The sequence below is a fragment of the Gymnogyps californianus genome, chromosome 5 (genome assembly GCF_018139145.2).
Source record: "Gymnogyps californianus isolate 813 chromosome 5, ASM1813914v2, whole genome shotgun sequence".
NCBI classification, from domain to species: Eukaryota; Metazoa; Chordata; class Aves; order Accipitriformes; family Cathartidae; genus Gymnogyps; species Gymnogyps californianus.
Window position 1 is genome coordinate 43,839,934 of NC_059475.1, and position 18,830 is coordinate 43,858,763.

Sequence of the window (18,830 nt, forward strand, 5' to 3'; positions counted from 1 at the left end):
GTCCTCTTTCCTCCCTTATACTGTCTCTGACATTTGTCTGATTCTTGCATTGAGTTGATTCAGTTCACTAACGTGCTAAAGAAAGAAGTATCCAATGTACCTCCTGGGAGAAACCATCTTGATCTAAGTTGCTACATCTGGGCAGACGCTAGATGGATAGCATCACATGTAGCACTCAAAAGTCTATCTCCCTTCTCTCTGTTACAGACCTTGAACTATATCATGTACATATGGGCACTTGCAGCACTTTCTAACCACTCCACTGCAGACATGTATATAGCAGCCAGTACACAGGGGATACTCAGGTACTATTTTGCCCCCGCTCGAGACTTAGGGAAATGGATAAAAAGGTGGAAGGAATGGCAGTGCTTTTGTAGTTAGGAGAAGTTCGTACTACTATAGATCAACAATCCATTACTGGGATAAGGGAAAACCAGGAAGGTCACAGCACATCTGAGGCACAATCCCTTCTGTGTGCTGCTCTTCAGCTGGTGCCGTTGAGCTCTGCCCCTGGCTCAACTTGGGTTGTAAAAGCACAATCTCACCCGCTGCCTTCTCACCAGGGAGTCATCAGTTTACTACAACACTGCAGCAGCTAAAAACTTGCAAATATTTCCTTAGGTTTTTGGTTTTCTTTTTTACTCTTTTGAGAAATAAATTCAAAAGACAGCTCTATTGTGCCAAGATTATTTTGGAGATGGTATTTTACTTGCACCCTACTCAACATGAAGACTCTTGTTTCTCAAAACCCCCTCTAGACCTAGAATACACACTGATGCATCTGCTCGTAAAAACATACAAAAAGCATAGTTCACAGATATTATCTCTCTTTCTATTTATTTATAGATTTACTTGGCACTTACTGGCCTAATGCAGTTATTTTAGGGACATACTTAAATACAGTATTAATGGCCAACTTCTCTGACAGAATTATTGGCATTGCTACAGTTACATTGTGCTTCCAACACATACAGCTTTATTCTCTTGTATCCATAGCTTCTAAAGGCTAGCTCAAATACATGTAAGAAAAAAAAGAAATGTAAAGAGGTAGAAAATTTCTTTTCTGTTTATTGTAAATGAAGACATTACATAGTGATTTTCCATACTTAAACTATCTCCCACTCATTTTACTACATGACCAAATACTAATAAAAGTAAACATAGTTCCCCCCCCCCTTTTTTTTTTTAAACATAGTGGTTGCTTGCTTGTTTTATTTTAGGCATGTTCCATCCATGGTTAGAAATCAGGCATGACAGTGGTCTAATGCAAAATTTTTGTCCGTGGAGAAATCAGGCATGACCATGGTCTACCCCTGAATGTGATCTTAATGTTTTATACCACTGACAAATCATTAACATCTGTTAATAACTCACCCAGCTGCTTTGCTAGATTGTTTTTAAAAAATCTTATGTACACCGTAGATGTCTCCAACTCATAGCCTATGTAACCTTTCCCAGCTGCTTAATCCTTATTTAAAATACTGCTTTAAAATGCATACATTTTTAAAACTATCCCATTTCTTTGTCTCCAGACTACTTTTGTAACTGTGCTAACATCTGTTCATTTCCACTCCCCAATTCCCATCTTAAATACTTATTTTCAGCATGTATTTTTCTTGTAAATAGAATCCCATGTACTTTCTCACCTCCTAGCCCTCCACTTTCTGCTTTCCGCTCTTGCTCTCATTCCACTCTATCCCTCATGGTTTCACTTAACTCATTATATTTTAAATACAGGATTGATACAGAGAAAAGATTATTTAAAGAGCTTCTTTGATTATCTCACACTAATTTAGGCTTGGGAAAAAGAAAATGGGGGCATGCCATGCATCTACTGCGTCTAAAGGGAATAAACAAAGGGAAAGGGGAACAATGTACAGTAAAGGGGGCATAGGTAGTTGCTAGGGATGAAATTGCATAATGGAAATATTGGAACATTAGAAAATACTTCCTGGCTGTGAGAAGCAGTAGGCTATGCAGGAGCCTCCCAAGAGAATTAGAGGGAGCTTGTTACCTGGCACACTTTAAAATAGGCTGGACAAAAGCTGTGGTTTGGGGCCAAGCAACTAACAGAGGCAGGGAGAGAGGAGCGGAGAGGAGAGGAGAGGAGCGGAGCGGAGCTGAGAGGAGCAGAGAGGAGAGGCTGCTGAACTCAACACCAGAATGGGGATTTCTGAGTGCTGGTACAGCAGTGGCAGGAGGCAGGACATGATGGACGTAGGCGGTAACACCTCATTTGGGAACTGGCTGTGATTTTAAGTGCTGGTTCTACTGAAGTGGTCTAAACTGCCTCCAGTATAGCTCTGGATAAAATGCTAGCAGTTCTGGTACCATTCCTCATTGCCATGAACTAGCAGATGAATAGGCAAATAGATGTCCCATGTCCAAAATAAATAAATCAGATTCATAAATGATGTACAGGATAGTCCACATTACATTGAGCGCTAAGACTCTTAATGTTATTTCTTTCTCACTATTAGAGTATAAGGGGTACTGAGGCAATTTACGTAAACTCAAAAAAGGTACATTACCAGAAGTTATAATAACTTTTTTTTTTTGACAGCAATACAATGGCATATCCTGAGGCTGTGGGAATCTAAACAAATAAAATAATTAAACACATCTATTGTGTTTAATACAAACCATAACACACACTATAATGCTACAGGGCATTTTCTGTACAAATATGGCTATATTTTTCCAGATCTGTCAGCCGACCCACATATCCAAAATGTTTCAAACTGAATTTCATTTTTGTTGGGAAGATTCAGTCATGGTTTCTGACTCATATAAACGTCCTGATTATCTGTAAAAATCTTGAGATACTACAAAGAGAATCCAAGTGTTTCTACACATTATCATTTCTTTGGTAGGTTCTAACTAGAGAAGCAGCCAACAGTACAATGAGCATATTTTAGAGGGCATTTAGTCCCAAGTTCTCTCCCTTTTCTTCCTTTCCCCATCAGACAGTGCAATGAAAAAATAATTATTCTGTCATATCTGTAACCCATGGCATGGTTCTTTCCCATAATTACAGTTTTGGAGCTCTTTTGTCAAATTTGCCTCTTCTGTCTAGAAGAGGGCTATTTGTAGCCTCATATTATGAAAGGAAATATTTTCATAAAATTAAGGTAAAAACAAAAGGAAGGAAAAAAATTCAGAGCTTTCTTGGATTTAAACTGTGAGTGCACAATGTGCAGCCCATGAAATCACAAAATGCAGTCCACACCACCCTCTTGCAACTGCATCATGAGGACACAGCTAATCAACTGCAGGTTTTTCCAGTGCTAGAGAACTTAAACATGAAGAAACTTCACTTTCTCTACCAAGGAAGATGCTGTACCAGTACAACCGAATATGTCTGTGTACGTTTATTTTTAAAACATGTAAATATATAGATGCAGGTTATAGAAGGGAAACCCTCAGGCTCTTGTCATATTACAAGTTCTGCCCATGTAGTTGCCAGAAAATGTTTACATGAACTTTGCAAGTACTGGAAATCCAAACACAGAAAGAATATTGTGCTACGGCATTAGAATGAAAGCAAAATGTAAATGAAAGGGACCTGAAAGGAACTATTTTAGCTCATTGTCCAAACTGGAGGCAAAGCAAAATAACAAGCATAAAATTGTTAAGAGAACAAATGCATGTTTACATTTTGCAAATGTCCATAGTCAAAAGGATTGTCACGAGTAGGATGGATAATATTCAATATGTCTTTTAGCACGATTTCCATTTATTCCTCAGATCAACTGCACAAGGAATCATCTGTAAGGGTTCTACTAGAGCTGTGCTTGGGGTATGTAAAAGGACGCACCAAAACAAAAATCTCAAATAGAATTATGTACTACATTTTTAAGAGGACTAAGGCCACTCCAAGTCAGCTTTGATCCAGCTTCCTTCCAGAAACCCAAAACACACCTTCTGCATCTACTGGACTGAGAAGAAAATATGCAAGAAAACCATCAAACATTCCCTCTCATCAGTCCTGGTTCTTGCTCACGCATTCTTCCTCTTTTGCTCTCTGTGGGAGACTGTCCACTTGCTTTCTCTCCTGAAAAGCTCATCCCCTCATCTACTACCGCCTCTCTCCTCAATTCTCCTATGATGGTCTCAACACTTGCTTCCTGCACATAGAGCCATTTCTCTTCCTTCTAGTGTAAGGGACTGGACAGCTGCTCCCCTGTAGTATGTAGACAGCTAATTAGGCACCTGCAGTTTTCATTTATTTCATTTTATTCACCTAACAACCTCAGAAACAAGGAAAGGATTCTTTAAAAGGGAAATAGAGATTATTGTTCTATCTTCAGCATGCTGAAGGTGGACATGGCTTATTTGGTGGGTGTTAGAAATTCCAGGTTGTTACAGCTCACAAGTGACTCAAGAAACTGAGAGTAGTTTTGGTATGGCCAGTCAAACGGCCCAGATAACATGTAACCCAAAGCATGGTATCATCATGCCATGCTGTCAAATGGAAATTATTATTTTATGGTATTTCTGTTGTTGAAAAAAGCACCTACTATTCATTAAAAAAACAGAGTAAATGACAGAATGCTTAATCGAAATTAAGGAAAAGCTTGAGAAAAGAGATCTCTGGCAGTCTGATTTGATGATGCACAAATTCAGGTTCTATCAAGGAAGGGATAGGATTATTCTAAAATCAAGAAACAGTATATGTTATAGTTTTTACAAAAATCTACACTGATTTGAAGTAGGGATATTATTAAGCCGTTCTGCCATTTGATCACAAATAACACAGTATCACATGAGGAGATGATGAAGCTGCATTTATACAGTTCCTTTTATCCCAAAAGATCTTGACACTCTTTATAAAATATACATATGGTATGCCTATGAATAAAAAAAAAAAGCACACAGGAACAGAAACCACTTTGACCAGCACTGCAAATCAGAGCATCTGTTTAACAGTGCACATCAATATTGTTCTTTAAATCAGGGAAGGATTTAAATTGGAATAGTATATTATCTAGCAGGAATTATTAGCCCGTGTGCCCTTATTAATTCCTAACAGATTGTACGTAGAAGGAAAACAAAGGGCAAATTACAGAGCCCTGGATCACATCCACTTCCAAATTATTGTAAACTTGAGATAAGTTCTTATTATACAAAACTTGGATCTGTAAGGAAATATTCAAAGTTTTTCAATGCTGAAATTCAAATGCCAAAAACAGAGTATAAGCTACAATATGCACACAAACCCTATGAACAACTGTGCCAAAGGCCACTGATAAATCAAGTAAAACTAATGCCAGAGAAAAGCCTTGACATTTGGTTGAAATAAGGACATTAAGTTGAGTTGGTCAGGGATTATTTTTACTAGTTTTTTTTTCCTCAAAATGAAAAAAACATTTCTCAGGAAACGATCAGTTTCAATACATTTTTATACACTTCTTTTAGATGACAATGGATGTTCTCTACATTTTCAAACTAAAACTTCTGTTTTCCTAGCTCAAAATTACTTAAAAGTAGTTGAAAAGAAAAAAAGAAATGGAAGTGAAAACTTCCAAAATTCAAAATTAATTAAATGAAGAGTTTCATTGGCCAAAACTCATTGTTTTTCTAACAGTCTTCTGAGAGTTCAACTGTTCATTCCAATACAGAATTGTTTGGTATCCTGATAATTTTCCCAGGACAGGAAGACTATTTTCTGCCTAAAACTGTTACGAATCTAACTAAAGCAGTTTGCATCAAGTAACATGAACTTAACATGGCCTGATGCGAACCAAGTGAGCTATGGTAATTTGGAAATGGTAACATTGTATAAGGACAATGAACTCTTCCTTAAACCAATGTTTTTCAGAAACAGGCTCCACTACTGCTCACTCAAACAAAAAAGACCAGAAATCAAAGAGGAATTAATGATATAAAGGAAGTAGCTCTTGCAAAACAACAGATGGAATGAGATCGGAAACACATGTAGTAAGCTGAACTTTTTTAATAAGACCAAAATGACAGAATTGGAACAAAGGAACAAAATGGATAAACACGCACACAAATCAGCACAACAGTTGCTAAATAGAAATGGGTCTGTAATGCAGAGCCCAAATCTGGACTTAGATCCCAAATTGTTTTCTAAATTTGGGGCTTTAGATCCATGATGTTGGTCTAGATTTTTGCAGAAAGAGTGGCAAACCATAAAATCTCTATCATGAATAGATGAAAACTTTCTCCAAAGTTTCTAAGGTGAATTATTGGCCTCATTTTTTTAATGCTGATATTCTGGATGACATATAAGATGGAAAGTCAGTTCACATGAAGATTCTGATCTAACGCTGAACTGTGTAAAAAGGTGTTAAAGTAGAAGCAACATGGACTGCATCTTCCCCAGATTTTGCCAAAGGTGAGAAACAGCTTTAAGAAAAAAAACAGGGAGGTTGAATAGGTCGATCAGGAAAACAAGTTATACTTATTAACTTATTCTCCTGATGAATTGAAGTAACTGCTTCTGAAAGAATGCCTCCAGGGTCTCTGTTAGGCATTGCTTTCCAAATTGCACACCCATCCCAATGTGAGGCTGTGTTATGAAGACACAATTATGTCTGAAAATAGAAGAGATTGTTTAAATAAAGAGCAAAAAAATTTTAAATCATCTGGAACTGTCATTATTTGAATTAATCAGAGAAGTATTAAAACACTGCCTGTTGAATATATGTTTAATTTGTCAGGACACAAGTTACCCTGATGATTCTCCTGATAAAATAATAAAGTAGACTTTCTCCAAGTCCTTTAGATGGTAGTTGGCTTATGATAACATTTACCACTCTTCGAATACACTGTCTGGAAGTAAAAAAACTTAATCCTCAAGTTGTATGAACTAATATATCTCCACTGAAGTCAACACAGATCTGGAGTACAATTTTGTATGTCTGACATGAGAGAAACCATCTTTCTTTCAAGTATTTGTCTCAAAACGTATAGTGATGTCAAATTACTGCGAAAATAAGAGAGATAAGTAAATGATTCATCTAATCCACATAACATTTTTCGTGTTCACAGGACTTTCAGACACAATTCTTTTCAAATGTGTTATGTATTTGAAAGTTTTTGGTGATGTCTTGTTATTTTTTCTCTATTATTTGAAAGCACTTAATCAAACATTTCTTCATATGTGTTTTCTATTAAATTCTGTCATGTAGACAACTGTTAAAAAAAGTTACAAAGTGTGGTTTTCATTTCCTAACTACACAATACCAACTCACATCCAAAATGACTATTTGTACTTCAATATATGTTTCACAGTTTGTATGAATACTTGCACAGGCAACTTTGAAATTTGTTTTCAAGAACAGTGGAGTCACTAAAATTCAGATGTATAAATATTGCTGATAATCAATGAAAAAGAGAAAGCACATGTAAAGGTAATCAACTTATAAACCTGAGGAAATATTAGCCAAAATTTTATTTCTAGTCATAGTTCTAATTTTGCAATATCACTCTTGGTTGCATGCTTTGTTTTGAGGTGTTAAAATGTAATAGCAAGGAAAATTATATGTTAGTGCATGTAGTTTGGAAGTTATCAAGCTCCTGAAAATGTCAGTTTTATGCCAGCAACCCAGCAGTAGGGAAATTTAAAACAATGAACAGGTTTTTTTCTGAAAATTCAAGCTGTTCAAGGCTATAGGACTACATCAGAACATAACGTGGAGCCATCAGACAGTAACATCCTCCAGTTATCAGTCAGGCTTGCTTGACTGATCCCTCAAACAACATTAGCTCTCCCTTGACTTCAGACAACTCCCTGTAATTCTCTCCCTTTCATACACCCACTACACCTGTGAGCTGTTGCACAAGTATTAATTTTCCAATAATAAAACATCATTAAGTTCTGAAATTTGTACGTTTGCTTAAGCCAAAACATATGCCACTAGGACACAAAGGATAAACTCTAGCTGGAAAAGCACTTGACTGCTTCTAATTTTAAAGTAATATATATGACAATGTCTTGTCCTACATATCATGATCTAGCATACCCTTTTGTCATCCTTTGGTAAGTCTGATGGATGAAAACAACATTACAGCCTGAGATTCAGTACTTTATTTAATCTACAAATGGCTAAATTCATCATAAGGGTAACAGATAAATAAAACAGCTAACAGAGTCTCTGTTATACTGAGCCATTAAAACTTTAGCACAATTTTTTAACAGTCTCTCATCAGAAACTATACCAATATATCTTGTAATTGAGAAAAGAGCTTTATTTCAAAGAACAAGTGGGATTCATAGAGCTAAAACAATGGATCATAGTTATCTCCATCTAGCTAGCTTGCTCACATGAATTTCTTAAAGTAATGATCTTTGGTGTTCTAATAGATAACAAAATAAAATTATTTTCAAATGTACATTTGGCTTGTCTACAGTTTATAAACATGTATTTTTATATATATATTGTTCCTGTCTTGACATGAGGAGATAAACAAGTCTAGCATTGTTACTCTAGAATAATAGAAAACTACTAAACTCAGAAAAGATATTGCAAAATGTTGTCACAAAAGAGCCAAACCATTTTCCAGGGTTTCAAAATAATCTCTGACAGGAACTTTCTTTTCTCCAATTTTTTTATTAAAAACATACACACACACACAAAATCAACGAAGTAAAGATGCTAAGCCACCAGTCCACTAGATGTGAGCCTTTGGCATCTTCCCTAAACTCCTTCAGAATGCTAACTTAGGTCAGTAAGATTCCACTAATTTGAAAAGGCCATGGGACTCTTCCCATCAAACAAACACTTTATAGAAAAAATGCAGGAAACTCAAAACACCATAAAAATTAAGCCACAAATGGTGCTTTTATATATCTTTTCACCTAACCATAAGGAAAAAAAACCCAAACAAACCACCAAAACTGTAATAGCTGGAAGTGATTAGGAAATGACAGATTATCAATACCATGTTGGAAAAGAGTAAGTGCACTGCAGTACTTAGAGGCACTGCAACAAAGGAATGAAGTAAATGAAAATGTATTAGAAAACATTCTAAATCCAAAGTTCAGAATTAAAAACAATGTTTCATTTGAACTTCTCCAAGGCCATCAAAGAATTCATCTGCTATAGTAAATTTGGACCATTACAAAATGAAAGGAAGTGGCATGATGTTAAGAACATAGAATGGAATGATGGATGAGATCAAAGGATATTCCATTCTTGGTTTTGTCACTGGCTTTCAAAAAGTAAGTATTTTCAAATACTAACATCTGCTGAGATCAGCAGAAAAGTTACTGCAAAATCTGTGTAATATCTCTGAATACATCTGCATCAATAAGAAAAACTATCACTTGGGTGCTGCTCAATTCTGCAAAGAGTTGCAGCTAATTCAATGGAAGAGTTGAGTTAACTCAACTTCACTTGAAGTTTCTTTAAATGAAGAAATTTGCTTAATGGCTTTTTTACTTGATTCAGCCTCTTGGTTTCACCATGATCCATAATCTGATTTCTCCTGCACACCTACTGTTCGTTCATTTTTTCCTGCTTTCTTCTTTAATTCCTCTGTTTATGGACTCAGATTTCACATTTAAAGGTTTCTAATTTTTATTATGGTTTTTTTTTAACATTGATACAGCTTCACAAACATCCCTGTACACTCTTTAATGCTTTCCATTTCTGGATCTCAGATCTGATTAGCATTTTCACTACTAAAAGTATGACAAAACCAGTAAAATCTGGAATAGAAATGGGGAAATCTGTCCTTGTATTCTGGGAGTCCACTGTATGCATGGTTTCTATCACAAAGCTGAAAGTACATCTGTTGATTGCCAGTTTATCAGAACAGATGTGCAATTAATGCTTTTTATGATATATGGTATGTGGCATGTCCTAAATCATGAATGATTCTAAGGATATGTATTAAGTTCTTTCAACCAAGACTGGAGGCACAAGGATGTGTAGGATGACAACCTCAAAGGCACCAAAGACATGAGAAGTAAATCACTGATGCTGCATTTATATTACAGAAGCACATGACTCCTGGTTTAGTACAAAGAAGAAAACAGGAAAAGGTAAAACCAAAAGCTTGAGAGCTATAGGTGAGTTATAGCACAGCCTGCCAAAATGAAGTCACTAAAGCACATCCCATGAGGACCACATGACAGCAGAGTAAGACAGATTTTTTTCTTTTAAATTTGGTCTTGTATTTGTTTTGCTTGTACCCTGTTGTTTCTGAGTCTTTAATTTCAATCTTTTTATGTAAATCTTGTTTTAATAGCAAGGTCTCAGTGGTACTTGGTGGGGCAGAGAGGACCCTTGAAACTACCAGGTGTATTGTCTCTATATGAATCAACGTATTCCATATTATGAAGGCATACAGAAAAACTGCCTGAGCAAACTCCAAGCCCCAAGGAGTACCTACAGCACCTCAGCAGCAGCTAAAGCGGATGGAGCCTGCGTTACCGTCGTCTGGTGTTGGGCAATGACCACAGACAGATGGCCTCCTTTTGCAAAATGCAAGCTGTAGAAAAGTATATCTCAAGGTCTTAGGCAAACCCCAGAACATGATTTAAACAGAAGCCAAAAATACATCCGTAACGAGCTCACACGTTGGCTAACTGGAACTAGAATCTCAAGTCATAATTGACTGCTTCAAGCATATTCCAGAGACCACAGCTGTCCTCATCATTTGTTTGGGGCTGATTCATCTCCTACTGAGGCTTTTCTGTCTACATGACTGAGACCTAGATAGATCTCCAGGAGCAGTATATGGTCATTATTGGCGTTGTGTGTAACACACATGGCATGAAAAGTTTTCTCCTCCTTATTGAATGCTTCTGCATTCTGGTTTGCTTTTCATGTATGGTAACGCTTACTTAAGAATTGATATGAAAACTAACAAGCATAGAAAAGCAAAAAGATATTCAAGAAACTAGAAACACAACTATTCTTTTTCCATCTCAATAACCAACATTAAAAAAACCTCACTTGACCAAATTTTCCAGGTCACTTAATCATTTATACTCCCATAAGCACAAATATTCAGAAAAGAAAGTAGGGACAGATAAAAAGATAAAAAAAGATAAAAGCATGAAGTTACTTAGCTTACAGAGAGAATATGGAACACCTTATTTTATTATTTTTATCAGATCTCAAAAATCTGTGAAAATTATTTTGGAAGCAATATGGTATTTCCCCATTACATATAAAAGCATTACTGCAGATGATACATATAGTAAGTGAATTTAACTATAGCCCTCTTCATGTTATAGGATTTTGTTACAACATTAAAAATACATGTCATAAAACAGATTTAACACCTTTAGATGACCTCTAATCAGAAATGTGTCATGCTATTCAAATTCCATCTGTCAAATGCTGTAGATACAGGTAAGTAAATATAAATGCCATTAAAGGCACAAGTTATCTTACTTGGAGAAGTTCTAGCTTTTTATTTTTTGACAGCTCCTAATTTGGATATCTTCCAGTGTCAACAAAACCTGTTCAAGCAGAATCTTACCTTGTTTTCACTACATCAAGGGGATGCATCAGGCAAATTTCTACAAGACCTATAAAATAATAATAAAAAAGGCCTAATAAACATTTGTACAAATAGTAGTTTAATTTTCATTCACTCCAATAGTTTTTGAAGTTTGAAAAGTAAAGATGAAACCTAAATATATTATTGATGATACAGGACTTATACACCTCGTATATTAAACATACTCTTCTGTAGTATGTTGGAACCGTCAGGGATTTTAGACAGTAAATGGTACTAGTTGTTCATTAGAGTGGGGAAAGTGAGAACTTAAGCTATGTGATCAATTTAATCATAGTTTTTGCTCAGTTTTCTGACTTAGGAACAGCAGGAACATTTGACTGGCATCATAATAAATACATTAAGTCTTGCTGAAAGTAGTGAAGGAAGGGAGTTCAGGTTGGCACTGGCTTCTTTGTCACATAAGACTAATCCCTAAGGACACTGCCATTATGCAAGACAGTGCTGGGGGCTCAGACGAACTTGATGTTAAGATGACAGCTGATTCCTGAGCTGCCTATCTGAGTTGCAGCCTTACTGGTTCTTCAATCTGTCCTGCTCTGTGCTGATGCTGATGCGTAGTCCTTGCTTTTCCCCTTCCTGCTCCACCGCTCATCATGAGCACTTAAATTCACGTGCTGGGGACTTTCCATGTCCAAGAATGGAGGGTGTGAACAGCAAAGGGGGAATGCCAAGAAAGAAGAGATCTGGAAGATCCCGAATGCACCTGTCACCACCGGCTTCAAAGTTGGTTCCATTACTTTTTTCCACCCACCTGACACCTCATGAAAAGTCCAGAAGTTTACCACCCACATTTTGCTCATGCTCTCCGGCATACGTTGCCCGGGGAGAACTTTCAGAGCTTCTCTATATTTGCTTAAATTTCTAGGCTTGCCTACTCCTCTGTCCATTTCGTGTATCACTCTCATTCCAAACAGCAAACATACAATAAAAGGGTGTATTTATTAGGATCACAGTAAAGGTGTATTTTTGAGGTCTGTCGATGTGCAGAGATAATAAAAAGAACTACACAAATCTTAAAGAATTTTGAAATGCTGAGAAAATACATATCCATATGTCCAAGATACTAGATTACCATGTTTTTGAACTTTCTGTGCGCTGGTTTATTAGAGACTCTTAAGCATCCACAATCTCTTTTTATCCAGAATAATAAATTCAACGCTACAACATGCAAAAACAGTTTGTGAAGACTATACTTACTATAATGTTTGAATGCATCTATTTAATCTATTTATTATTATAGCAAAAATAATTACAAGCCTTTTGTAATACAGAATGTGTCTTTTGGTGATTCATGGCTAAACTTCTAAAAATCTTGATTCAGGAAATCGTTCTTACTCAAGTTAAAATATCTGCAAATTCCTTTCTTTATGCACACCATACAGTCCCACTGAAATTAAGCACATGCTTATGTTCCACTAGATGCTCTCCTTGTTCAGATATCACTGTCTTAAGGTCCAGATCCTGTCCTCTTATTTTAATGGCACAGAATATGGCTGAGCTCAGGTGTCACTAAAGCTACCTAAGACAATTTATTACATGCTAGGCTACTCAACTACTTTCTCTTTCTAAGCAAAGCAAAGAAATTACTCTAACACAAAGTGAAAATGTCATTTTGAAATGTTCCACACACAAACTATTGAACTAATGGAATTTGCATTTTCCCCTATTCTTTGGCAGACTTGATGGAGAAAGACTGTTGGTGGGCTTCATGCAGGAACCAGGCTCTGCCTGGGCAGTGTACACTGCAGCCTCAGAAACTTGAGTTCTTTTTTTCATTACTGAATATAAAGCTAAGGAAGGCTTAAAGTTTCCAATTTCAATTATTTTAGAATTAATAAGTTTAGTGTTTCAAGTAGAACAGGAAAACTGTGGGGGTTTTTAAGTTTATATCAGAAAGGATTAAATTCCAAAACATTATCTACTTCCTATTTCAACTTCATCCAAACTTTCTGAGTAATACAGGTACTTATCTAAGTAAGCCTTTTACACTGAACCAAAGCATTAGCAGAGGGAAGATTCTCATTATAATCAAAGGAGAGTTAGCCAATAAAAGCAATAGAGTTTTTAGCTCAGCCTATAATAAATACCTATATTTAAAAATAATCATTTATTTTCTGCTTTAGACACTTTTCATATCAAATACACATATTATTGATAATTGTTATACATTTCTCTTAAGGAAGAATAATCTATTTATATAAAAACAAAGGAATGCAGAAGTTTTTGTACACAAACACAAGTAATTTTTGGAGTTAGTAACAGAAGGTGGTCATAAACTGTAATGCTAAAATTCTCAACTAAATGTATTTGGACAGGAGTTTACATGAAAGTTTGTGAAGATGTTAAAATGTTTAAACTGAATTCTTGACATAAAGTACTTGCTGAGAGTTCTAATTTCACATATACAATTTTCCTACTTTTCTATCATTCCACTCTAATGGATAAAGCTTGCAAAACATAAAACTGGCCAGATAACCCCTTACAGCTAGCTTCCTGCCACTATGTTTGAATGACAGTATCAAGTTAGTATTTATGACCATTGTTTTGTTGTATTTTCTTTCCACTCCATGCAACATTGTTTTGTTTTTCAGTTCTGGATAAAAGGAAGACAACATATCAGCCAAAGAATATTAATATTAGCAGTAAGGAGAGTCATTAAAAAGTCATGCAATTTAATATTTGTTATATTTTTTCTAGAAAGCAAAAGCTGTCGTTGTTATTTCTGAACAGGTATATTTATTGCTGTAATTATTGCCCAGGAATGACTTCTATTTTACTAAAATAAGGCCAAATCACATGTCACATAAGGGAACATAGACTATAAGTTTTTTATCCTGATTCTGTCCCAAAACCTATAAACTACTCCAACAGCTGCCAACAGGTGCTTTGCAAGTGGAGCTGCAGTCGAGTGTTTCAGTGCTGGCAGGGGGCATAGCTTGTGAGTTTTTTCCTTTCCAACCACTCTCCTTTTCCAACTTCTCCTCCCCTCTCCCCCCTGCCCTCCCCGTGCGTTTTTGATCTTCTATTCCATCTTGTTTTGGCAGATAGAGCCTACAGTAGGGGGCCAAGCATGGGGCCAGGGGTTGTTCACCCTATTCTGTTTTTGCAGCATTAATGTCCATTTTGGGAGAAAACTGTATAGTGCCAGAATTTGGCTCTATTTTCTTGGTCCTCATAGGATAATTTTTAATTCAGGCATTTTTCCAGCAACTGAATCAGATGAATTCCAAGGTCCTTGGCAAGAGCTCTGTTTTGATAACTTTAGGATTCTATTGGTTATCTGCCTCTTTCAGTCTTTCCTTTGTCTCATCATTTAATTATGCACTAGGTTTTAAATGGTGTATAGTTACTTGATTTCAGTAGACAGAACTCTTCAAAAGATGCTGGGATTATGACACAGCTCTCTGAAGAGCACCAAAGGAGCGCACACTGTGCAAGACACTAATGGAACAGCTACAAACACAAGCTACATTTTTCCATCTACTATAGTAGTCATGCAAATCATTACAACATCCTACTTGATAGCCTGCCCAGAAAGTGTGGTGGCCCTACTAAATTACAAGCACTCTGAGATGTGCTCAATAAAATAAAATATATTGCTCTTTCTTTAGCTAATGTTCATCAGCTTTGTGACAAATTCAATTAGCACTATGAAAATCTAATTTGCTGAACAGCTGTATCAGGGTGCAATATATTTTAACTTGTTACACTGTAAAGACTACTGTTTACAAACTTTATTTTCATGATAAAGTAGTTAACATCGCTACAGATAGATTGTCCAAAAACATATTCTAATCGTCCCATTGGGTCTCCTTGGTGATATCACATGCGAACTAACCCAGAGTGATTTATGATGGCCTAATTATGTTTAAAACAACTCAGATCCAACTAGGTGAACAAGAGCCCACAGGAAATATATGAAAGAACAATTACTAGATCAGTCCAACATTTGTTGTCTTCTGAGTGAGAAAACATTCCTTGTGAAAACTGGATACTAACCATAAAACAAGACATAATCAAAATCTGTGTGTTGAAGAAATGACCAGCTGTCATCATTGACATCCTCTGAGCATACACAAGTGGAATATCAACAACCGAGAAGGGAGTCCAGAATTCTATTATGTAAAACACTCTGCTCAGTAACTGAGCCCATGGAGGGAATAAAATGACAGAAAATACTGACCCCCAAACCGACCCTCCTCAGTAAAGCGTTTTCCCTTTTCTGACTAACATCTTCTGCTTTTAAATTGTTTCCCATTATGGATTACATTACATTTCCCTCTACAAGATTCACACTTAAAATTTCAAACTGGTGATCTTCATATAAATCTCTTCAATGCAAACATTTTGGTGACTGGTGGGTATTTTCAGTTCCTTTGCTTTTTGTTCCTCTATTCCATCACACACACAAATCTTGTATCAATAATCATACAACATGGCCTGAGAATCCTATGACTGTTTAAAATGTGCTCTAATTATCCATCTGGCAAAAAGTGAAAGTTTGAGATTTCAGCAGCACAGGATTATAGCTCTCCTCATCTCCCCAAGTGTTTCCATAGTTCGTCTATTCACTGAATAGGGAGAAAAAGAATGAAATCTAGCTAACAGTACTTGCTAAATAGCACAGATAAAAATAGAATCATTATGGCTTTAGTCCTCCTTGGGAGACAAATTCTTGTCTTCAGCTCTTCTTCGACCCTCTAAGCTATGAACTGGAAAGTGTGAAGTGCCTGTGATACACACTGATTTGTCTTTCAAAGAAACCTGTGTAGCTCACCCTCTACATGTTTTCTGCATAATACACCCTGAACACAGATTCCAACACAGATTCAAGAGATGTAGAGCATGATCCATGTGTTAGTTCAGACAACCCCCTACAGCGTAGAAGCCATTATGCACCCTCCTCCCCTTATGTTACTCATTTCCCTGGAATAACACAGTCACTGGAGAAACACAACAGAAAGGAGACTGGTCATAGAAAATGTGGCAATAAACACATCAGGCACTGTATATTGTATAGCTGGAACAGTTGGTATTTATTTTGGCTTTTACATAGATATAGTTACAATGTAAGAGATGATCATAAATATTTTATGCGTACTATGCATTTCCTTCTGAGAATGTATGTCTGACAGAATCTTGTGTTGATCTTTGTATCCTAATAAAAACAATGACAAATTCCTCTTAACTCTGCTTGTCTGTTGGCTAAAACACTTTATTTGACAAGACGAAGCATGGAACCTCTTCCTGATTGTAACAGCATTATTTGAAGAATAATCAATGCCTGGAAAAAAGTATCCCTGCAGTCAATACTACACAGGCTAATTTCTATTAGCCTGCTGTCCCACTCCATCTTCACAGGCACATAAAGCTTTTACCTGTTCTGTAAGGCTACATGTCCCTCAGAAAAGTCCACAAAATGCTACGTTCACTGTGATACGTGTGGCAGCCAAGGCTCAGGGAGTTACGTACTGTGTCCATCTCAATTGTAGTATGTGTCAAGTAGGGTCCAAGGAAAACTATACAGCAGTATGCATGGACTATGCTGGAAAAGATCTACGTATTAGCCTTCACTTAAGAAAGTGACACTTATTTTAACTCTTGCCCAGGATTCTATTTAGCAATGTGGTATGGGATTAACTAATGGTACCCTGGAGCTCCTCACAAACATTAATTAACCTTTTAGGTAATGAGCCAAATCAATGCTTTCCTTAGAAAACATGGAGAAATGGAAAGTTACTCCAAAAAAGTACTCCATAATGGCAATGCTGCATTCATGAGTCATTCTTCCTTAGAGACCTTGTCTACACGGAGAAAATATACTAGAAAACATGTTAATTAAACAAGACGTTGAATATGATTTTTCCCTTGGTGTGGACAAGGATGTCTGTGTTTAAAAATGTGTTAGGTGATCACAATTAATCCCAGGAGGAGTTCTTGGTTTACCATCATTACCTAACGCATTTTAGAAGAAGGCTTTTGCATGCCTACAGGAGGAGCTGGGTCATGCTCAACACCTTGTTAGGCAACAGTGTTCCTTAACAGATGCAACCTGTTAGTGTAGCATTGCTGTCTGAAAACTGAGGAATAGCAGGGTTGGGAACAATGATTATCTGGCTTTCAAAAAACCCCAGGACTTCAGCAGCAGGTGGAAATTTCTGATATTTGGACTGTAGCATTTGTCCTAAAAGTGGTCAGTGTTCTCGGAGCTCTCTCCATGAAAGCAATTCAGCCTGTGCTGAATTCATAATGGCTCCTTAGCAAATCAGCATTTTAATCTGCAAGGTTTCAAGTAAAGGTTACAGAAGTGCTGGAGAATCACATCCTAGATGTGTGGAAGACAGGAGCTCAAAATGAGTGTTTCGGGCAGCATGTCATCTAGACCGGCTGTTGCTCAGCTGTAAATCCCCTTCAGTTTCCCAAGTCCCAATCCACAGACCTAGCTAGAAATGTGCTTATGCTCAATACTCACATCAGACAGTTCAAACTGCTCATCTTTGGTGCTGACAATGCTTACCTAGTACCTGCATGATTTCACTGCTCCCTGCCCAGCTAAAGAAAGCATTATTATTACCAGATGGTAAACTGTTCAGTTCTATTGCAAATATAAGAGAAAAGTAATTATATTCTATTATTTTTGCTGAGCTTGAAAATTGGGTTACAGCAGTTTGGTGAATAAAGACAGAAAATGGTATAGATCTTCTTAAATAGTCATGCCATGAATACAAGATACTCAAACCTAAGTTGTGATGATACCTGGGCACACATGCATAAACCTGTGTAGCCTTTGGAAGGGCAAATTTTGCCTTGTGATAATACATCATCATGTGATAATACAACTACTGAGAGGTTATTGTAGTAATAAACCAACATTTGCAATGCAGCACTTGTCAATAAGGAACGTATTGTGAAGGTCTTAATGTTTGTCCTGATGTCCCAGGTACTTTGTTAAAAAATGAAAAAATAAAGGTTGTTAAAAAACCTAAGATTATTCTTATATTTTAGTTCCCTTTTTGACTTATTTTTATTGGATCTTTAAATCGAAGATAAATGGTCCTATCAAGCTATTGTATTTCCCTTTCACAGTAGTTCTACCATAGCATGGCTTTTTTTTTCAGTCTAACACACAGCCAAACTGATACATGTAGATTCAATCTGAGTGGAACAGGTGTAAGTATGCTAGCCAAAACCATGGGTCCTCAATTCACAATATGTACCTATCTTGTATTTAGCAGAATTCTGTAATAATTTACCAACCTATTTCTTGCCTCTGGGTAAAAAATATCTAGCTTTAATGTTTAAAGTATGTATGCAAACTACTCTAA

General features: G+C 36.5%; 1 protein-coding gene across 1 annotated transcript in view; it reads right to left on the bottom strand.

Annotated features, from left to right (window-relative positions):
* SLC25A21 (solute carrier family 25 member 21) overlaps nt 1-18,830 on the bottom strand; it is a 264,842-nt gene that overhangs the window by 102,367 nt on the left and 143,645 nt on the right. Inside the window, exon 2 of the mRNA XM_050897609.1 lies at nt 11,464-11,512. Coding sequence (XP_050753566.1) covers nt 11,464-11,512 — 49 coding nt within the window. The remainder of the gene's footprint in view (nt 1-11,463; nt 11,513-18,830) is intronic.